Source organism: Herpailurus yagouaroundi, unplaced genomic scaffold (genome assembly GCF_014898765.1).
Source record: "Herpailurus yagouaroundi ecotype Mexico unplaced genomic scaffold, PumYag 184, whole genome shotgun sequence".
In the NCBI taxonomy this organism is placed as follows: Eukaryota; Metazoa; Chordata; class Mammalia; order Carnivora; family Felidae; genus Herpailurus; species Herpailurus yagouaroundi.
Window position 1 is genome coordinate 32,471,644 of NW_024412415.1, and position 18,106 is coordinate 32,489,749.

The 18,106-nt window shown below is 37.7% G+C and overlaps 1 protein-coding gene across 8 annotated transcripts in view; it reads left to right on the top strand.

Annotated features, from left to right (window-relative positions):
* The window catches only part of MAP2K5 (mitogen-activated protein kinase kinase 5), a 270,804-nt gene that overhangs the window by 76,152 nt on the left and 176,546 nt on the right, over positions 1-18,106 (top strand). For all 8 annotated transcript variants that reach the window (XM_040493071.1, XM_040493070.1, XM_040493073.1 and 5 more), the window contains exon 9: positions 13,908-13,947. In XM_040493071.1, coding sequence (XP_040349005.1) covers positions 13,908-13,947 — 40 coding nt within the window. The remainder of the gene's footprint in view (positions 1-13,907; positions 13,948-18,106) is intronic.

The following is an 18,106-nucleotide window of genomic DNA, read 5'->3' on the forward strand; positions in this document are numbered from 1 at the left end:
GAGCAGCATAGATAAACATCATGTTCTTTCTTGCTTACCTAAAATAAGACCATCCCTTTCTGATTACTGGTTACTTCTGAAGCCAAATCCTAACTATGGTTTTCATCATTTTAGTGACTGGATTCCTTTCTTAGGTTTCCCATTCATTTGGAGAATTTTCCAACAATGATAGCCCTCTATAAATAATTCACAGAGTAATTGTGTTCCTCTTTTCACTAACCTCTGCAGTATGTTATGTGAGAAGTAGAACTTACGTCAGTGGTGTTTACTCCACATGGTGTATGAAAGACGGTCTCTCTCCTGCACAGGACAGGGACCGTGGAGCCCTGGTTTTGCCACTGTGATTAAAAGTTATCACACATGCAGTTAGTCTTGAGATCCTTGTTCCAAGGGGCAAAAACAGGGAAAGGTGTTTGTTTCCTTATTCATTTTAATGACCATTTTGCTAACAAATTGGCATTTCTAACATATCAGTTTTACTGAACCTTGAAATATTTAGTCATATTGTAGGCCAGCCCCTCCGTTCTGAAATTATATCCTACCTCACGATCGGTAGAGAAGCACGGATACTCCCTGTTATAAATTTTTTTCTGCTCACAGTTGAAAATAATTTGATTAGAGCGTGTATAGAAGTTAATGTGCAGAATAGTGCTGTAGAAATTAGTTGCCTACTTTAATTGTATGAGATTGTACAAGCTTTATGAGAAAATATATGATCAGCTCTAGGTTATTTATTTTATGAACAGGAGTCAGCTGGGACGATTGATATTTTTTTGGTTCTCCTAGAACTTGAAATTCTAAGCGTAAATAATTTCAGTAAACATTGTAAAATACAGATGCAGTTGATCTTAGGCATGACATAAATTTGTGTGGGAGTCCAGATGTTGGAAAATGAACACAGGTTGTTTCTCCCTTATGTCCTGTGTGAATGTAGGACTTCTTAACAGTTTGTTTTGAAATTTTCTTTTCCTTACACACTTTTAAAGATTCTTAGAGAAATTCAGTTTATTCACCAGACTGATGTGTCTTTTAACAAATTCTCATTAGGATTTATATGAAAGTGAGCCCACCTTTTTTAGCCTTGTATATATTGTATTATATAAATTCTTTAAAATGTCTTCTTTAAAATTTCAAAAACCAATAACAGAATTAATTGCATTTGTCCCCAAGTATGGCTTTGAAATCAGTCACGTGATTTTTTTTTTGAGTCCCTACTCTGGGCAAGTTCCTGCACTTGGCATTGTGGGGAGTAACCCCAACCTTCAGGGCCTCAGGGACACCATTCCCGGGTTCTGTTGCTGGCTGACTGTGTGCACTGTTTCATCTCTTTACTGCTTTCTTCTCATCTCTCCGACTTCTGAATTTGGAGTGCCTCGGGTTCAGTCCTCAGACCTTGTCTCTAATTAATTTATTTCCTAAGAGAGCTCTTGTGGTTCCATGGCTTTGCGTATCATTCATTCGTTGATGAAACCCAAAAGCACATCTCCTACATAGTCCTTTGCCCTAAACTTCAAACTCCTATCTCATTACCAGTTGGACGTCTTTTACGCATGTCAGAATTACCCAAAATTGAACTCTTGATTTCCCCTGAAAGCTGATCCTTCTGCAGTTGTTCCAGTCTCAGTAAATGGAAACTCTATTCTACAAGTCGCTCATGATAGAAACTTTGCAGGCACTCTTGATCCTTATTTTTCTCTCAGAACGTCTACCAAATTTACTCACAAATCCTGTTGGCTCTTCCTCAAAACTCCTTTAAGATACCAGCCACCTCTCACCACTCTTTTCTACCAGCGAAGTCTAAGCCACTATTATCTCTTGCTAGGATTATTTCAGCAACCTCCCATCAAGTCTCCCAGTCCCTATCCTTGGTTTCCCTGCAATGTGTTCTCTCCATCCAGCAGCCAAAACGATCTAAAATATAAGCTCTCTCCCCTCCTGCCATGGCCTCTCGGAATAATAGTTGGAGTTCTCACCATGGCCTAAATGGTACTACACAGTCTGTCTTCCCATTACCCTTCTGACCTTGTCTTGCACAGCTAGCTCTGTTGTTTATTCCACCTCTACCTCAGGGCCTTTGAACTTGCATCTCCTCTGCCTTGAGTCCTCTTCTTTCAGATGTCTAACTTTGGTGTGGTCCCTTACTGCTCAAATGTAACCTGATGAGAGACATTCCCTGATGTCCTTCCTACCCCTAAAAAAAAAAGTGCTCCTAATCTTGGCCACTGGTCACTTGGTCCTTACTTTTATTCTTTTTAATTGTACTTCCCCTACCTGACATAATTGTGTAGTTATTTGACTATGGTCAGTCTTTCCTCTAGAATGTAAACTCTTAGAGCAGGGACTGTGGTTTGTCCTCTGTCCCATCCACAATGCCCATTCATTGTGCTTGGCAATTGGGAGACATACATTTAAGTATTTGTTAACATATAAACTAAGTTTCTAGGAGGAAAGGGTGTCATATACTGTGGTAGCATTTGGAGATACAGAAATGAATAAAATAGACCTTGACACTGCCCATGAAACTTAAAGTAGGAGAAGACATAGACCCTATATTAAGAATTTACTATCGTATTTAATTAGTAATTCGAGTTTACAACATAGTTAAATAAAGCATACACTGGTGAAGTGAAACAATGACTTTGAAGAGAAACAATAAAAAGCAACATGTGAAGTATTGTAAGGCATTAGAGTAGTTGATGCCAATGGATAAATTCAACCATGTAGAGGTGCATGGGTGGCCCAGTTGGTTAAGTGTCCAACTCTTGCTATCGGCTCAGGTTGTGATCCTGCTCTCATGGGATTCAGCTCCACGTCAGGCTTTGTGCTGAGTGTGGATCTTGCTTGGGATTCTCTCCCCCCACTCCCCCCGCATTCTCTTCTCCCCTCCCCTGCGCACTTGTGTGTGTGCATGCTCCTCTCGCTCGCTCTCAAAATAAATAAATACAAAAAATCCAACCACACAAACCACAAGGTAGAGAATCTGGTAGGTGGAAGTTTAATGTATTCTTTTCTTGAATCCCACCTTCTACATTCACACATATCCTGAACTAACCTTATTGTAAACTATTCTGTATGTGTATGCTGTCTGTACTGGAAATAGCCCAAGGGCTGACTTGAGATAGACCCAAATTTGAATCCTGTATTTGCCACTCATGAACTCTTATTAACTTGGATGAGTTTCTTTTTTTTTTTTTTTAACCTTTATTTATTTTTGAGACAGAGAGAGACAGAGCATGAATGGGGGAGGGGCAGAGAGAGAGGGAGACACACAATCAGAAGCAGGCTCCAGGCTCTGAGCCATCAGCCCAGAGCCCGATGTGGGGCTCGAACTCACGGACCGCGAGATCGTGACCTGAGCTGAAGTCGGACGCTTAACCGACTGAGCCACCCAGGCACCCCTGGATGAGTTTCTTAATACCTTAATATTCCAGAGTCTGTTTTTATTATTATCTTTAGTGGCTTATGATACATCATAGGGGAGTTTGAAGATGTCTGTAGACTCTTAGGAATTGTCAATACCCCCCGTTTCCCCCCCTTCTGCCTTCTCCTGACTACCCCTTTATTTATTAACTCCTAAATATTTGAGTAGCTACTGTATGCTACATATTATGCTAGGGATTATTGAATGAAGTAAATGTGGTTTCTGCCTTCATGAAGCTAAAAAGTACAGGATTATATAGTCTAAAGCTGACTAGGTAAAGTTCCTCTGTTTTTGTTAATAAATACACCATAACTCTGTCATCTTAACTTAAAATTTTAGGTTTATTTTGCTCATTCCCACATTTTATAAATACTCTCTGACCGAAGTCTTTTGTATCTTTTTTCTCCCTTTCCACATCCACAATTACTACCCGAGTTCATACCACCACTACTTGCATAGACTACTGTAGCAGCTTTCTAAATGCTCCTTGCCCTTTCTGGTTACTCCTCCTTTTTAACAGTATTGTGGTAATCTGCAGCCACGGTAAAGTTTAAAACATTTTTTTAAGTTTGTTTATTTATTTTTGAGAATGACAGAGACAGTGTTAGTGGAGGAGAAGCAGATAGAGAGGGAGAGAGAGAATTCCGAGCAGGCTCCGCATCAGCCTGACATGGGGCTCAAACCCACGAAACCATGAGGTGACTTGAGCCAAAACCAAGAGTCGGACACTTAACCAGCTGAGCCACCCACGCGCCCCCCTAGAGTAAGGATTTTATGGTGCTCCTGGGTGGCTCGGTCAGTTAAGCGTCCAATTTCAGCTCAGGTCATGATCTCGCCATTTGTGGGTTCGAGCCCTGCATCAGGCTCTGTGCTGACAGCTCAGAGCCTGGAGCCTGCTTAGGATTCTGTGTCTCCCCCTCTCTCTGCCCCTCCCCTGCTCATGCTCTGTCTCTCTCTGTCTCTCAATAATAAATAAACATTAAAAAAAATTTTTTTAAGTTAAGGTCTGATCATATCACTCATCTATCTAAAAACCTTCAGTGGCTTTGTATTGGTCAGCAAATTGGGTACACCAAAAGTTGAACAACAGTACCAAAAGCTGAAAGACAATGGTATCCTTAAAAGACTATGAGAAAATATTTGTCTCAGTTATATATAGCGTCATTTAAGAGTGAGGGTAAAATAAATACACCTTCAGAAATTAATAAAAAGAATGTGTGTGTGTGCGCGCGCGCACATGTGTAGGCAGAGAGAGAAAGATAAATAGGGGGAGGAGGACGTGTTAGTTTATTACTGGGAAGTACTTTAGCTAGAACGAAACTGAATCCAAAAAGGAGTAAAATGAAAGAAGGAATGGTGACTATTTAGATAAACCTAACTATATAAATTTTTTTTCAATGCTTATTTTTCAGAGAGAGAGAGAGAGAGAGAGAGAGAGACAGAGCACAAGCAGAGGAGGGGCAGAGAGAGAGAGAGAGAGGGAAACACAGAATCCGAAGCAGGCTCCAGGCTCTGAGCTGTCAGCACGGAGCCCGACACCGGGTTCGAACCCATGAACAGCGAGATCATGACCTGAGCCAAACTTGGATGCTTAACCAACAGCCACTCAGGCGCCCCAGATAAACCTGACTATACAAAACAACAATAGTAGTGATTAGTTCAGGGACGTCAAAATGAAGTCAAACAAAAAGACTGGACAAAATAATATAAAGTGAGAAGGGCTAATTGGAATTAAAATATTCTAAGATTTTTATATTGTTTGAGAGAAGGATAAAGATAGCAATTAACTTACTATTTTGTTAAATCAGGGGTGATTATTAAAAATTGTATAAGTAATAACTAAAAGGCAAAGAATGGATATAGAATTCCAAAACAAATAGAAGGAAGAAAAGGGTAGTAATCCAGTAAAGAAGAGAGAGAGAAGTGTAAAGTAAATGAATTGGTGGTAGGAATAGATCCAAATGTATTAGTAATTACAGCAAATATAAACAGACAATAAATATCAGCAATTACAATAAATATATTGCCAATTAATAGATTGGTTAGGTTGAACTTTTAGAAATAAAGCCATGTGCTATTTTAGACTATTTTAGGATACATTCCTAAAACAAAGACAGAGAAAGGTTGGGGGGCTCCTGGGTGGCTCAGTCAGTTGAGCATCCGACTCTTGATTTTGGCTGAGGTCATGATCCCAGAGTCATGGGATGGAGCTCCACGTCACGCTCCACACTAAGCATGGAACCTCCTTAAGATTCTATCTCAGCCCCTCTTCCATTCTCATCTGGGTTCTCTCTCTAAAAACAAACAAACGAATAAATAAATTTAAAAGCAGAGAAAGGTTGAAAGGGAAAGATGGGGAGAAGGTACCAGGAAAAACTAATCAAAAGAAAGCTGTGGTTACGTTAATATAATAGGAAAAAAGTCCTTAAGGCAAAAAGTATTATTAGAGATAGAAAAAACTACTATATAATGATAGAAGAAGAGGACTGTGATTACATAACAGCCCAGAACTTACATGTAACTAATAACAATCTTAAGATACGTAAAGCAGAAATATTCAGAAGTACAAGGAAAATTTGGTAAATTCAGTCATAGTGGGATAATGCCTCTCAGTATTCAGTAGATTAATCAGACCAAAATTAGTAAGGATATAAAAGATTTTAACATCACATTTAACAGGTTAGTTACATAGTCATATATAGAACTCTTCATCATTTGGGGTGCCTGGGTGGCTCAGTTGGTTAAACGTCTGACTCTTGATTCAGCTCAGGTCATGATCTCGCAGTTTGTGACTTTGAGCCCCACGTTGAGCTCTGCACTGACAGCGTGGACCCTACTTATTTCTCTCTCTCCTTCTCTCACTACCCCTCCCCTGCTCTTGCATGCATGCCTTCTCTCAACATAAGCAAATAAACATTAAAAAAAAAAACCCTTCATCAATCAAATGAGAATATAAATTATTTTCAGGTACAGAAAATTTAATTTTTAAAAACCATACTAGGGCACAAGGCAAGTCTCACTGAAGTTTGTAACATATAGATCACTTTTTCTGACTATGGTAGTTAATTTAGAAATCATTAATAAGGGGTGCCTGGCTGGCTTAGTCAGTAGAACACGTGACTCTTGATCTTGGGGTCGTGAGTTCAAGCCCCACATTGGGTGTACAGCTCACTTTAAATTTTAAAAAGTTGAAAAAAAAATTATTAATAAGTTAACCTTCTCCTACATTTGGAAATTAAAATGCACACATCTGAATAACTTATAAGTCATATATTATAATGGAATAAAAACACAACTGATCAAAACCATATATGAATGCTCATGTGATACAGTCATACCTAAAGGGTAGTTTTTTGTATAAACATTAGAGAAGAATAACTAGATATTAATAGGCTTAACATCTAACTCAAGAAAAAAAATTTAAAAAAAATTTTTTTTAACATTTATTCATTTTTGAGACAGAGAGAGACAGAGCATGAATGGGGGAAGGTCAGAGAGAGAGGGAGACACAGAATCTGAAACAGGCTCCAGGCTCTGAGCTGTCAGCACAGAGCCTGATGCGGGGCTCGAACTCACGGACCGCGAGATCATGACCTGAGCCTAAGTCGGACGCCCAACTGACTGAGCCACCCAGGCGCCCCCTCAAGAAAAAAATTTTTGATGGCAGGGGTTAATTCCAAAGAAAGTGGAAGGAAAGAAACTTAGGAAAAAAAATCAAAATTCAAGAAACAACTCAAAACCAACAGCTGGTTCCTTGGAAAGATTGAGCACGTGTTACAGAAAGAAGGCACAAATAACAAAATTTGGGTGAAAAAAGACATGATTCTAGACAGAGCAGAGATTTTTAAGAGGATACAATGAAAATTTTATGATAAAATTAAAAACAGAAATTGAGCAGTTTCCTAGAAAAACTTTAAACTGCCTTAAGAAAAATAAAAAACAAAAATAGATCTGTAGCAATTAAGGAAATGCATTCATTTATTCATTCAACAAATATTCATAAAATGCGCCCAGCACAGTTTTAGGCACTGCAGATACAGCAGGGAACAAAAAAACAGAAGTACCTGTTTTCATGGAGCTTGCTTTCTAGCGGTGGCAGACAGATAATAAATTAATAAACGATGTTAGGTGTTGATAAATTTCTATGAAGAATAAAGAAGGAGAATGAGCTTTTTAATCTCAGATAGTCAAAAAAGTAACTTTGGACCTGAAGTAAGTGATGGAGCAAGCCAGGTGGAAATTGGAGGAAGAGTGTCCCAGGCCTAAGGAGTAGGTACGAATGGCCTGAAGCAGGAGGATGTTTGGAGGAGCAGAGTGAGTAGTGTAGATAAGGGAGATTGGCAGCAGCAGAGCTCAATGAGTAACCAAGGAGTCCTTCTAAGACTTTTGATTCAACAGTTGGAAGTCTACCCTTAAAGTGGGGATGATGATAATAACTTCTCCTCCTGTTATATGTCGAACTATATCTCAGTAAAGCTGGGGAAAAATAATTCCTACTCCTAAGACTATGGAATCAATTAATTAAATGCATGTAGAATTCTATCCAAGTGATAGATTTTCTTTTCACCCATAAGTAGTATTCATTTTTTCAAACATTTATTAGGTACGGAGCACCTCCCATGGGCCAAGACTCATGCAAAGTATAAAGAAAGCAAAGATGATTAGGACATGGTAGTGTTCCCTGCCCAGTATGGGAGATAGATAGAAACAATTTTCTGCAGTGTACTAGGTGTTATAACAGATACTAAAGACTGAAGACTAGGAGAGGCCTCAAATTTTTATTTTATCTTATATGAGGGTGTATATTAAAAGAAGGTATGTGAATTTTTAAGGTAGCTTATATTAACAGTAATTAACAAAAGCTTTCCTGTTAACAGAAGAATGAAAATTAGGCTTCTCATTTAGCAACAATGATTGGCAGGTGGTGTTTCTGCTGAGATGAACACCGAATGTGGTACTATCTGTAGTGAAAATAGGCTTTGGTAACGGGCAAGAGATAAACATGGTAAGAAATCTAGACCTTGAATCATGGTATAGTCCTAGCATTTTAGATGACTGATTCTTTGTCTTCAGCAAGTTGGTTCTACATGAAATAATACAACTTGCTTTTCTTAACTAAAAATGATACACTGCAGCCTTTTTCCAGTCTTCTTTCCTAAAGCTTTATTAGCCTTCTTTTGTAGAGCACACAGCCTGACTCTTAAAGCACAGAGAGTACTCTTACTCTTTCGGTTTTAGCAGGTTTTATTCTTAAAACACCTAGCTGCTCTGAAAACTTCCCAGGATCCTGACATTTAATGCATGCTTACTATGTGCCAGGCCTTGTCCTCAGTGCTTTACCTGCACTTATCTTCTTGAATCCTCACAGCCCTGTAGGTGGGGACCAATTTCCGCTTTCCAGACTTGAGACACAGTGAGGTTTTCTAACAATTTAAGTTCACATTAAGAAGTGGCCGAGCTGGAACATGCAAAAGAATGAAACTAGACCCTACTCTTTCACCATGTACAAAAAACCCCACAAAATGGATTAAAAACCTAAAATCCTTGAAGAGCACAGGCAGTAATTTCTCTGACATCGGTCATAGCAACATGTTTCTAGATATGTCTCCTGAAGCAAGGGAAACAAAAGCAAAAATAAACTATTGGGACCTCATCAAAATAAAAAGCTTCTGCACAGTGAAGGAAACAATCAACAAAACTAAAAAGCAACCTACAGAATGAGAGAAGATATTTGTAAATGACATCTGACAAAGGGTTAGTATCCAAAATATATAAAGAACTTATACAAATCAACACCCCCCAAAACAAATAATCCATTTTAAAGATGGGCAGAAGACATGAACAGACATTTCTCCAAAGAAGACATCCAGATAGCCAGCAGACACATGAAAAGATGCTCAACAAAACAAAACAAAACTCAACATCACTCTCCATCAGGGAAATGCAAATCAGAATCACAGTGAGCTATCACTTCATGCCTGTCACAATGGCCAAAATTAACAACACCAGAAACAACACATTTTGGCAAGAATTTGGAGCGAAAGAAACCCTCTTATACTGTCAGTAGGAACACAAACTGGTGCAGCCACAGTGGGAGACAGTACAGAGGTTCCTTGAAAAATTAAAAATAGAACTACCCTACAATCCAGCAGTTGCACTGTTAGGTATCTACCCAAAGAATGCAAAAATACTAATCCAAAGGGATACATACACCCTGGTGTTTATAGCAGTCTTATTTACAGTAGCCAAATTATGGAAACAGACCAAGTGTCATCGACTACTGAATGCATAAAGAAGATACAGTATGTCTCTGTATATATACACACACACAGACACACACACGCTGTAGACTATTATTCAGCCATAAAGAATGAAATCTTGCCATTTGCAACAACATGGATGGAGCTAGAGAGTATAATGCTAAGTGAAATAAGTCAGAGAAAGATAAATACCTTATGATTTCACTCATATGCGGGATTTAAAACAAAGAAGCAAAGGGAAGAAAGATAGAGGCAAACAAAGAAACAGACTCTTAACTATAGAGAACAAACTGAAGGTTACCAGAGGGGAAGTGGGTACGGGGATTAAGGAGTGCACCCGTGACGAGCACCAGGTGTTGTATGGAAGTATGGAATCACTATATTGTACACCTGAAACTAATATTACACTGTATCTTAACTAACTAGAATTTAAATAAAAACAAAAACAAAAACAAAAGAAGTGGCAGAGCTGGGATCAAAACCTGGACAGTGACTAAGAGCCTACACCCTTCGCTCTTCTCCCTCTCATGGTGGGTTGACAGTGCTTGCAGAATGCTTCTTTGTCTGGAGACATTCAGATGTGGTGGTCCTCAGCCTGACTGAAATAGGTCGCACCTTTTAAGTTTTGAATTATGAGCTTCCCTGCCCTAGAATGCCGTTAAGAAAACTTACACATCACCACATATTTCTTTTAGGTCCTAAAATGTGTGTATTCTGCCACAGTTCCAATCTTGGCCTTGACGTTGATTGTTAAGTTGGGACAAGTTTTTTCACCCTGGCTTTTGGGTGTAGCCAATGTAAAAGGAAAGGATTAGATTAGACAATTCTTTATATTACCTACTATCTCAATAAATTATCTGATTCTGTACCAAAATTAAAAGTTGATGCCAACTTTTTGTCTAGTCATCTAAAACCTATTGTTCCAAATGAAAAAAGAAAGTAAGAAAATACAGATAGTAAGTGTTGCCCTCTGTTACCCATCTCCTTGTTATTTTAAATACTCAAAAAATTTATGCCAGGCTACTAGTTTGTGCCTTCCAAAAGTGTATATGTTGTTGTGTGCTCAATTTTAAGGGCTGGGAGTATTCCCAGAAGGTCTGTGCTGGTCACAGACAAACTGGAACACTCAAGGACTCAGCACTGAAAATATAACATAAAAATGCTTCCTTCATGCACTCATTGGAACAGGTAATTACTGTAGCAACAATAAACTAATTTGAAGTGTTAGCTGTTAATTAAAACAATGCAGAGGTGTATAGTTGTCTTTTGGTGTAACCAGAGCCTCCATTCAAACTTCATTAATCACTTTATAGTTAATGTGTTGGGGAAGGTCAAGACAATTGAGATGCAGTATCTGTTGAAAGTAAACAAATTTCCTTTTCTCCAGGTAGAATGCCATTTGCAAAGTTAAGGGACACGTTCAACTCATGACTGGCCTTGCCTTTGTCATCCACTTCTCCCTGATGATTAAATGTTAAACTGGTACTGTCATTGCACTGTAAACCAAACCTCCCAGCATCTTTATTGCTCGAAATTGAACCCAAACTTCCACGGATGAATTAGCGTGCGTCATAATTAAATCATCAAGCCTCCCCCTTTTAATTCACTTGGAAATAGGAGACCTTTCTTTTGGAAAAGACATCGGCCTTCTTGACAAGCTAATTAAGTTGCCAAACTGTCCAGTACAGTGTATACATTAGACTATCTTCTAGTCATCTCCTTATCACTGCTGTTGGTCTCAAACGTCCAAGTGTTGCTTGTTGTCCAAAGTAGCACCGCGGTTCTTTTTGCAACTTTTGAATCCTTGTGTATGCATTCAACTGTTCTATCTTCATATTTTAGTCCTTCGTTAGGAATTCTAATATGCAGCATTTTTTTAAGTTTATTTATTTTTTAACATGAAATTTTAATATGAAATTGTCAAATTGGTTTCCATACAATACCCAGTGCTCATCCCAAAAGCTGCCCTCCTCAGTACCCATCACCCACCCTCCCCTCCCTCCCACCCCCCATCAACCCTCAGTTTGTTTTCAGTTTTTCAGAGTCTCTTATGCTTTGGCTCTCTCCCTCTCTAACCTCTTTTTTTTTTCTTAAAGTGGAAATTGGAAGAATTTCTAGTATACAAGGGGAAAATAATATATTGTTATCTTACATATTATATTACCTACATTCGCACAGAATAAGGTTATTAACTTCCTTCAAATCACCTTTCAGATTAGCATAATCTAACAACTTCTCTGTCAGGCAGTGACAGTACCACAATGTTAGTTTTTATATACCAGTCTATCATATGAGTTCAGATCTATCATGAGTCGAATCATGACCTGAAATGTAGCTTCACATTCTGAAAGTCTTATGTTAACATAGATAATAAATTAAATGGTAATTTGTCTAAAACCAGTATATTATAGGGGTTCCTCTTATAAAATGTATACCACTTGATGCAAAGTGTAAAATTTTTTAAATTTCAGTTTTATAAATGCAAGAGTATTTATGTATACTAGAGAGGTTGATATTTAGAGAAAGTCTTTAGACACCTTACAGGTTAAAGAACTCTTAAGAAAGGTGAATAGTTGCCGCTTAATTTTTATAATCTTGCTTTTCTTTAAGTGAGATACACTTGGGTTTCTTTACAATTAATTGTTAAAGGCTAAGTTTACTTTCCGTAGTCCACTCAAATAGGAAAAGCAGAACAAATTTCTTGTAACACTAATATATAGGTATAGACATATATAGATATGTGTATATCTACATATATACACACACATATATATACATATATAGATATACACATATCTATATATGTATGTTTTTTCTAGTATTACCTGAATTTGTAACATTTTATGTGTGAAAATTTACAAACACTTGATGGTTCTTAATAATGAAACCATTTTTATGAGTCAGTCACTTAAAAAACACTTGTCAGTGATTGCAAAAGGCCAGTAAACTTACTAAAATTCTGAAATTTGAATTACATACTTCAAATAAGTGAATTTTACATATATAATTGCACCTCAATAAAGCTGTTAAAAAATTTGTCAGAGCAGCCACACAGATATTTCTGCTGAAACAACAGAAACTGATATTTTCATTTTGATAATAGTAGAATATATGTTTTGTTTAAGAAATGAGCAATTTTTTCTACTGAGTCATTGCCAAGTAAACTATTGGGAGCCTGGTAAATATATTTTGCAACTTGGCAGGTAAAGTCAGGGAATTCCTAGGAAGCTAACTTCCACTGTCCCACATCTTCCCTGCCCAAACACCTTAACACAGCTGGGTGAGAAGAAGAACAATCTGATTTTGGCCAATTTGCAAGATCCTCTACAGTGCAAGATTTTAACTCTTGCAAACCGATTGTTTATTTATACTTTTATGGACTTGCAAGAACAGTGCTTGTTTATACTGTGTGGTTTGTTTAGACACTTTTATATAAGACGGATTGTCCCTGGATAATGGTCAGAATGTACCTTCCTTGCAGAACGTGTGTGAAAGGCCACATGTCACTTAAACACAAAAGGTCTTGATGAGAAGTAATGGGTTTTTGTTTCTGCAAACCCGATTCTTTTATTCCTTTTCATAAATGAGTGTGTTTCTTTTCCTTGTTTTTTAATATTGAGAGATGCTAAAATTAGGAAAAGATGAACCACATACTTGAGCCTGATAAGTCTGTGATTTCTTATATGAATTTATATCTTAAGCCATAGCTAATCCCATGTGTTTTGAGAGGATTTTGATGAAATGTAGAGATTTAGTTTACCTGTATATATAGTTGAAGTACACAAAAGGAAAACCTCCCACTTTACAAATGGCTCCGCACAGTGTTTAGCTGAAGACTTAGAAGATTCCCACGCACACAGTCATGGTCAGTTGTGAGGATCTGGAGGCAGAAGACTTGGGTTTGAGGTGTCGTTCTGCCACTTACCGACTCTGTGCCCTTGGGAAAACTGCTTAGCTTCTCTGCCCTTCGGAGATATCAGTCTCTAAAAGGAAGATAATAATATCCACATTACCTCAGAGGGTTATTTTCAGGTAATGTATAGTAAATCGTTGTATAAACCATTAAGCTCGATAGAAACATCTATTGCTCATGTTATGAGTGTTCTTTGAAAGTATCACATATCCCATTGCTGGCAGATATGTTCTAATTTATATTTACATCCTTAACCATTCTGTAGGTTGTTTAGAATCCCAAGTGATTTTGTCATGTTTTTTTCTTCCCATAGAGCATATCATGTCCCAAGTGGGAAAATATTAGCTGTAAAGGTAAGTGCTGGATATGTTTTATGAAATTCATGAAGTTCTTAATGCTCACTACTTTGTCCTTCTCCGGTTAGCTTTGAGTCACAGTTATTGTGAAAGAGGAGATGAAAGATTTGGATGGTAGGTTATGGAAGCTTTGGTCCTGCTGTGATAATCAGCTCCTTCTCTCGGGATACCTTCACCAGCTCAAGCACTGTTTTCCTATCTGTTGAGTTATTTGTTCCTTTAGATGTCAGAACCCTTAGATGGTTGTCAATAATATATTTAAAGACAGTCAACTTTAGGTTATTCAGTCCAAGAGAAGGGAGCACCCCTATAAATCATCTAAAAAACTCAACTGTTTGGCCTTGCAAGGGCATTATAATTTCTCATAATTTCATATGTTTTGAATTACACTTAACCTTGGCTAATATTAAAATTCTCATGCATGATTATTTAGTTAGGTATGGCAAGGGGCTAATAGCTATTTCTGAAAAGGATTAAGAGCAATTTTAAAGAAAGGACACATTTAAAACAGAGCTGTTAGAGACTTTGAATAAATGCAAACAGCAGGTGTTTACAAATATGCTGTCTACCAGACCTGACCATAAAACTGAGGTTTAGAGCAAGGACTATATTGTTGTCACTGTATATTCCTAGATTCTGTAAAATTTATAAAACATACTAGATGTTGAAGCTGAGTTGATTGAATGAATCATTTAAGAGTAGGTATGATTGAGGTTCTGGGTGGCTCAGCTAGTTAAGCATTAGACTCTTGATCTCAGCTCAGGTCTTGATCTCAGGGTTGTGAGTTCAAGCCCCATGTTGGACTCCACACTGGGCATGAAGCCTAGTAAAAAAAAAAAAAAGTAGACATTATTGCTGTGTTGAAACTTCATCTGAGTTGAATGAATGAATGATTTAAGAGTAGATATAGTTATTCTATTTAAACTTTTAGTTTAGCCCTGAGCTTCTTGGCTGCCAATGCAAAATCCAAGTAACTTATTTAATAGTCATACTCTGAAAGAAAGAAATGTGCTATTTCTTCAAAACAGGCAGTTTCTTTTATTAAATCTTAGCAGTATGTTATTTAGTTTCTTTTTTTTTTTTTTAATTTTTTTTTTTTAACGTTTATTTATTCTTGAGACAGAGAGAGACAGAGCATGAACGGGGGAGGGTCAGAGAGAGGGAGACACAGAATCTGAAACAGGCTCCAGGCTCTGAGCTGTCAGCACAGAGCCCGATGCGGGGCTCGAACTCACGGACGGTGAGATCATGACCTGAGCCGAAGTCGGCCGCTTAACCGACTGAGCCACCCAGGTGCCCCAGTTTCTACATATTTAGAGATTTTCTAGATATCTTTCCATTATTGGTTTCTAATTTAAGTCTGTTGTGGTCAGAGAACATACTGTCTATAATTGGAATTATTTTAAGTTTACTGAGATTTGTATTATGGCCCAGGATATGAATTATCTTGGTTAAGTGTTTCCTGTGCACTTGAAAAAAATGTATAGTCTGTTTTATAGGGTGTTGTGTAAATGTCAATTAGATCAAATTGGCTGACAGTGTTCAAAATTTCTGTATGCTTTACTGCTTTTTATCTGTTTGTTCTGTCAACTGTTGAAAGATGGGTGTGGAAATTCCCAGCAATAATTGTGGATTTGTCTGTTTTTTTCCTTGCAGTTCTTTCATCTTTTACTTAATGTTTTTTGCAAATCTGTTAGGCATATTTAGGAGTGTTATGTCTTGTTGATGAATTGGCCCCTTTATTATTTCATTACAAAGTGACCCTTCTTTGGCCATGATAATAGTCTTTGCTCTGAAATCTACATTGTCTGATATTAACATAGATAGCTACTGCAGCTTTATTTTGACTAGTGTTAGCATGCTATAGCCTTTTATTTTTAACCTGTTATGTCATTCTATTTGAGATAAATTTCTTATAGCCAGCGTATAAGGGTCTTGTATTTTAGTCCATTCTCACAATTTCTGCTTTTTAATTGCACCTGCCAGACTGGCTTGTGAGGCTGGTCATCTTGATATACTTTGTTCTTTCCTACCCTAATATCATTTAAAACATTTTTTTGGGAAACTTTTTTAAAAAATTACTTAAACTTACAGAAAAGTTATAAGATGCTTCCTCCAGATTCCTCAGTTGTCAACAGTTAACTACGTTTGGTTTAAAAAAAATATATACACACACACACCTTGGTTTGAGAGTGTAATTCATTCTGGAAACATGCTTGTAATCTAAAGCACTTGTATATCAAAGTGAATTTCCCCATAAGAAATAATGTAAACTCAGATGATTTGTTCCACAACCCAAAAATATTCACATAAGAATGATTACAAGTGGCGCCTGGGTGCCTCACAGTTGAAGCACCCGACTTTGGCTCAGGTCGTGATCTCACAGTTTGTGAGTTCGAGCCCATGTCAGGCTCTGTGCTGACAGCTCAGAGCCTGGAGCCCACTTTGAATTCTGTGTCTCCCTCTCTCTCTGCCCCCACTCACACTCTGTCTCTGTCTCAAAACTAAAAAAAAGTAAAAAAAAATTATATAAAAAAAGAATGATTATAATACTGTAATGTAATACAAAATAATAAAGAAAATATAAAATATAAAGAAAAATAAACAAAAAAACCTTTGTGGCTGGTATGAGGGAGACAAGAGAGAGGAGGATTATTGTGTAGGATGACTTTCACTATTACTAATGGAATCACTGCTATCTATTGGCTCAATGGAATCTTTTTCTGCACGGGAGCCATTGTATATATACACTCACACGGATGTTGACTATGGTACAGTGTTAATAAACTCTTGTCATATACTGTATTTAATGTAACTGGCAATAAGGCAGCAGAGGAAGGGGTCTATATCTGCAGTCAGCCTGACCTAGAATGAAGCAAAGCATTCCTAAGCTTACTCTTGTATGGAAAAGCAAAGGATTGTCTATAAGTGATCTGAAGTGACAAAAAATTACACAAGTACCAGTTGTGGGCACCTTCCAATGTTCTGAAAAATCACTGACTTCTGCCAAACTGTGTGGCCTGAAACCAACCATCCAAGCATGGGAGATGATCACCCGCAATCCTACAATGAGAGAGAGAGAGAGAGAGAGAGAGAGAGAAAACCATTGGCTCAGTTGTGATCATGTGACATTCGGCATCACTACTACTGCAAGCCATCGCTCATTTATCAAGTTAAAATTTATTAGAAGTGTTTGCTCGTGTTGCAGAACATTCATAGAACAAGTTACTTACAAACCAAGGTTTTATTGTATTTAGGATTTGTTGAGATTCTTGGCTCTGTGGATTTTTAGCCTTCATCAAATTTGGGAAATTTTTAGCAATTACACCTCCTCCCCCAACTTTGGGAACTTAAATTCCATCTGTGTTAGGTTACTTGATGTTGTCCCATACTAAAATGATCCTCTGTTATTTGTTTTAGTCTTTTTTTCTCTCTAATGTTTCATTTTTGGATAGTTTCTGTTTCAGGTACTCAAGTTTTTATCTACACTGTCTAATCTACTATTACTCTTGTCCAGTGTACTGTTCATCTCAGGCATTGTACTTTTGATCCCTAGAAGTTTATGTGGGTCTTTTTTACATCTTCTGTGTCTTAACATGCTCAGTATTCCTTCTACCTTCTTGTATGTATGTAATGTAGTTATGGAATATGTGGAATATAATTTTATTAATGGTTTTGTCTATTAATTCCAGGGTATGTGTCATTTGGGGTCAGTTTTGACTGATTACTTTTTCTCCTCATTTTGGGTTGTATTTTCTTATTTTTAAAACCTCTTTTTTTTTTTTTTTTCTTTTTGAGAAAGAGAGAAGGAGGGTGCAAGTGAGAGAGAGAGAAGAGAATCCCACAAGTGACAGAGAAGTGGGGCTCATGCTCACCCAACCTGAGCTCTCCCAATGCGGGGCTCATGTTCACCCAAAGTGGGTCTCAGTCTCACTCGAAGTGGGACTCGTGCTCACCTGATGCAGGGCTTGTGCTCACCTGATATGGGGCTTGTGCTCACCCAAAGCAGGGCACAATCTCACAGGATGTGCAATTCAAACTCACCAACTGTGAGATCATCACCTGAGCCGAAGTCAGATGCTTAACAACTGAGCCACCCAGGCCCCCTAAAACATCTTATCATTTTTGATTGGATGCCAGTTGTGTCTCATACTAG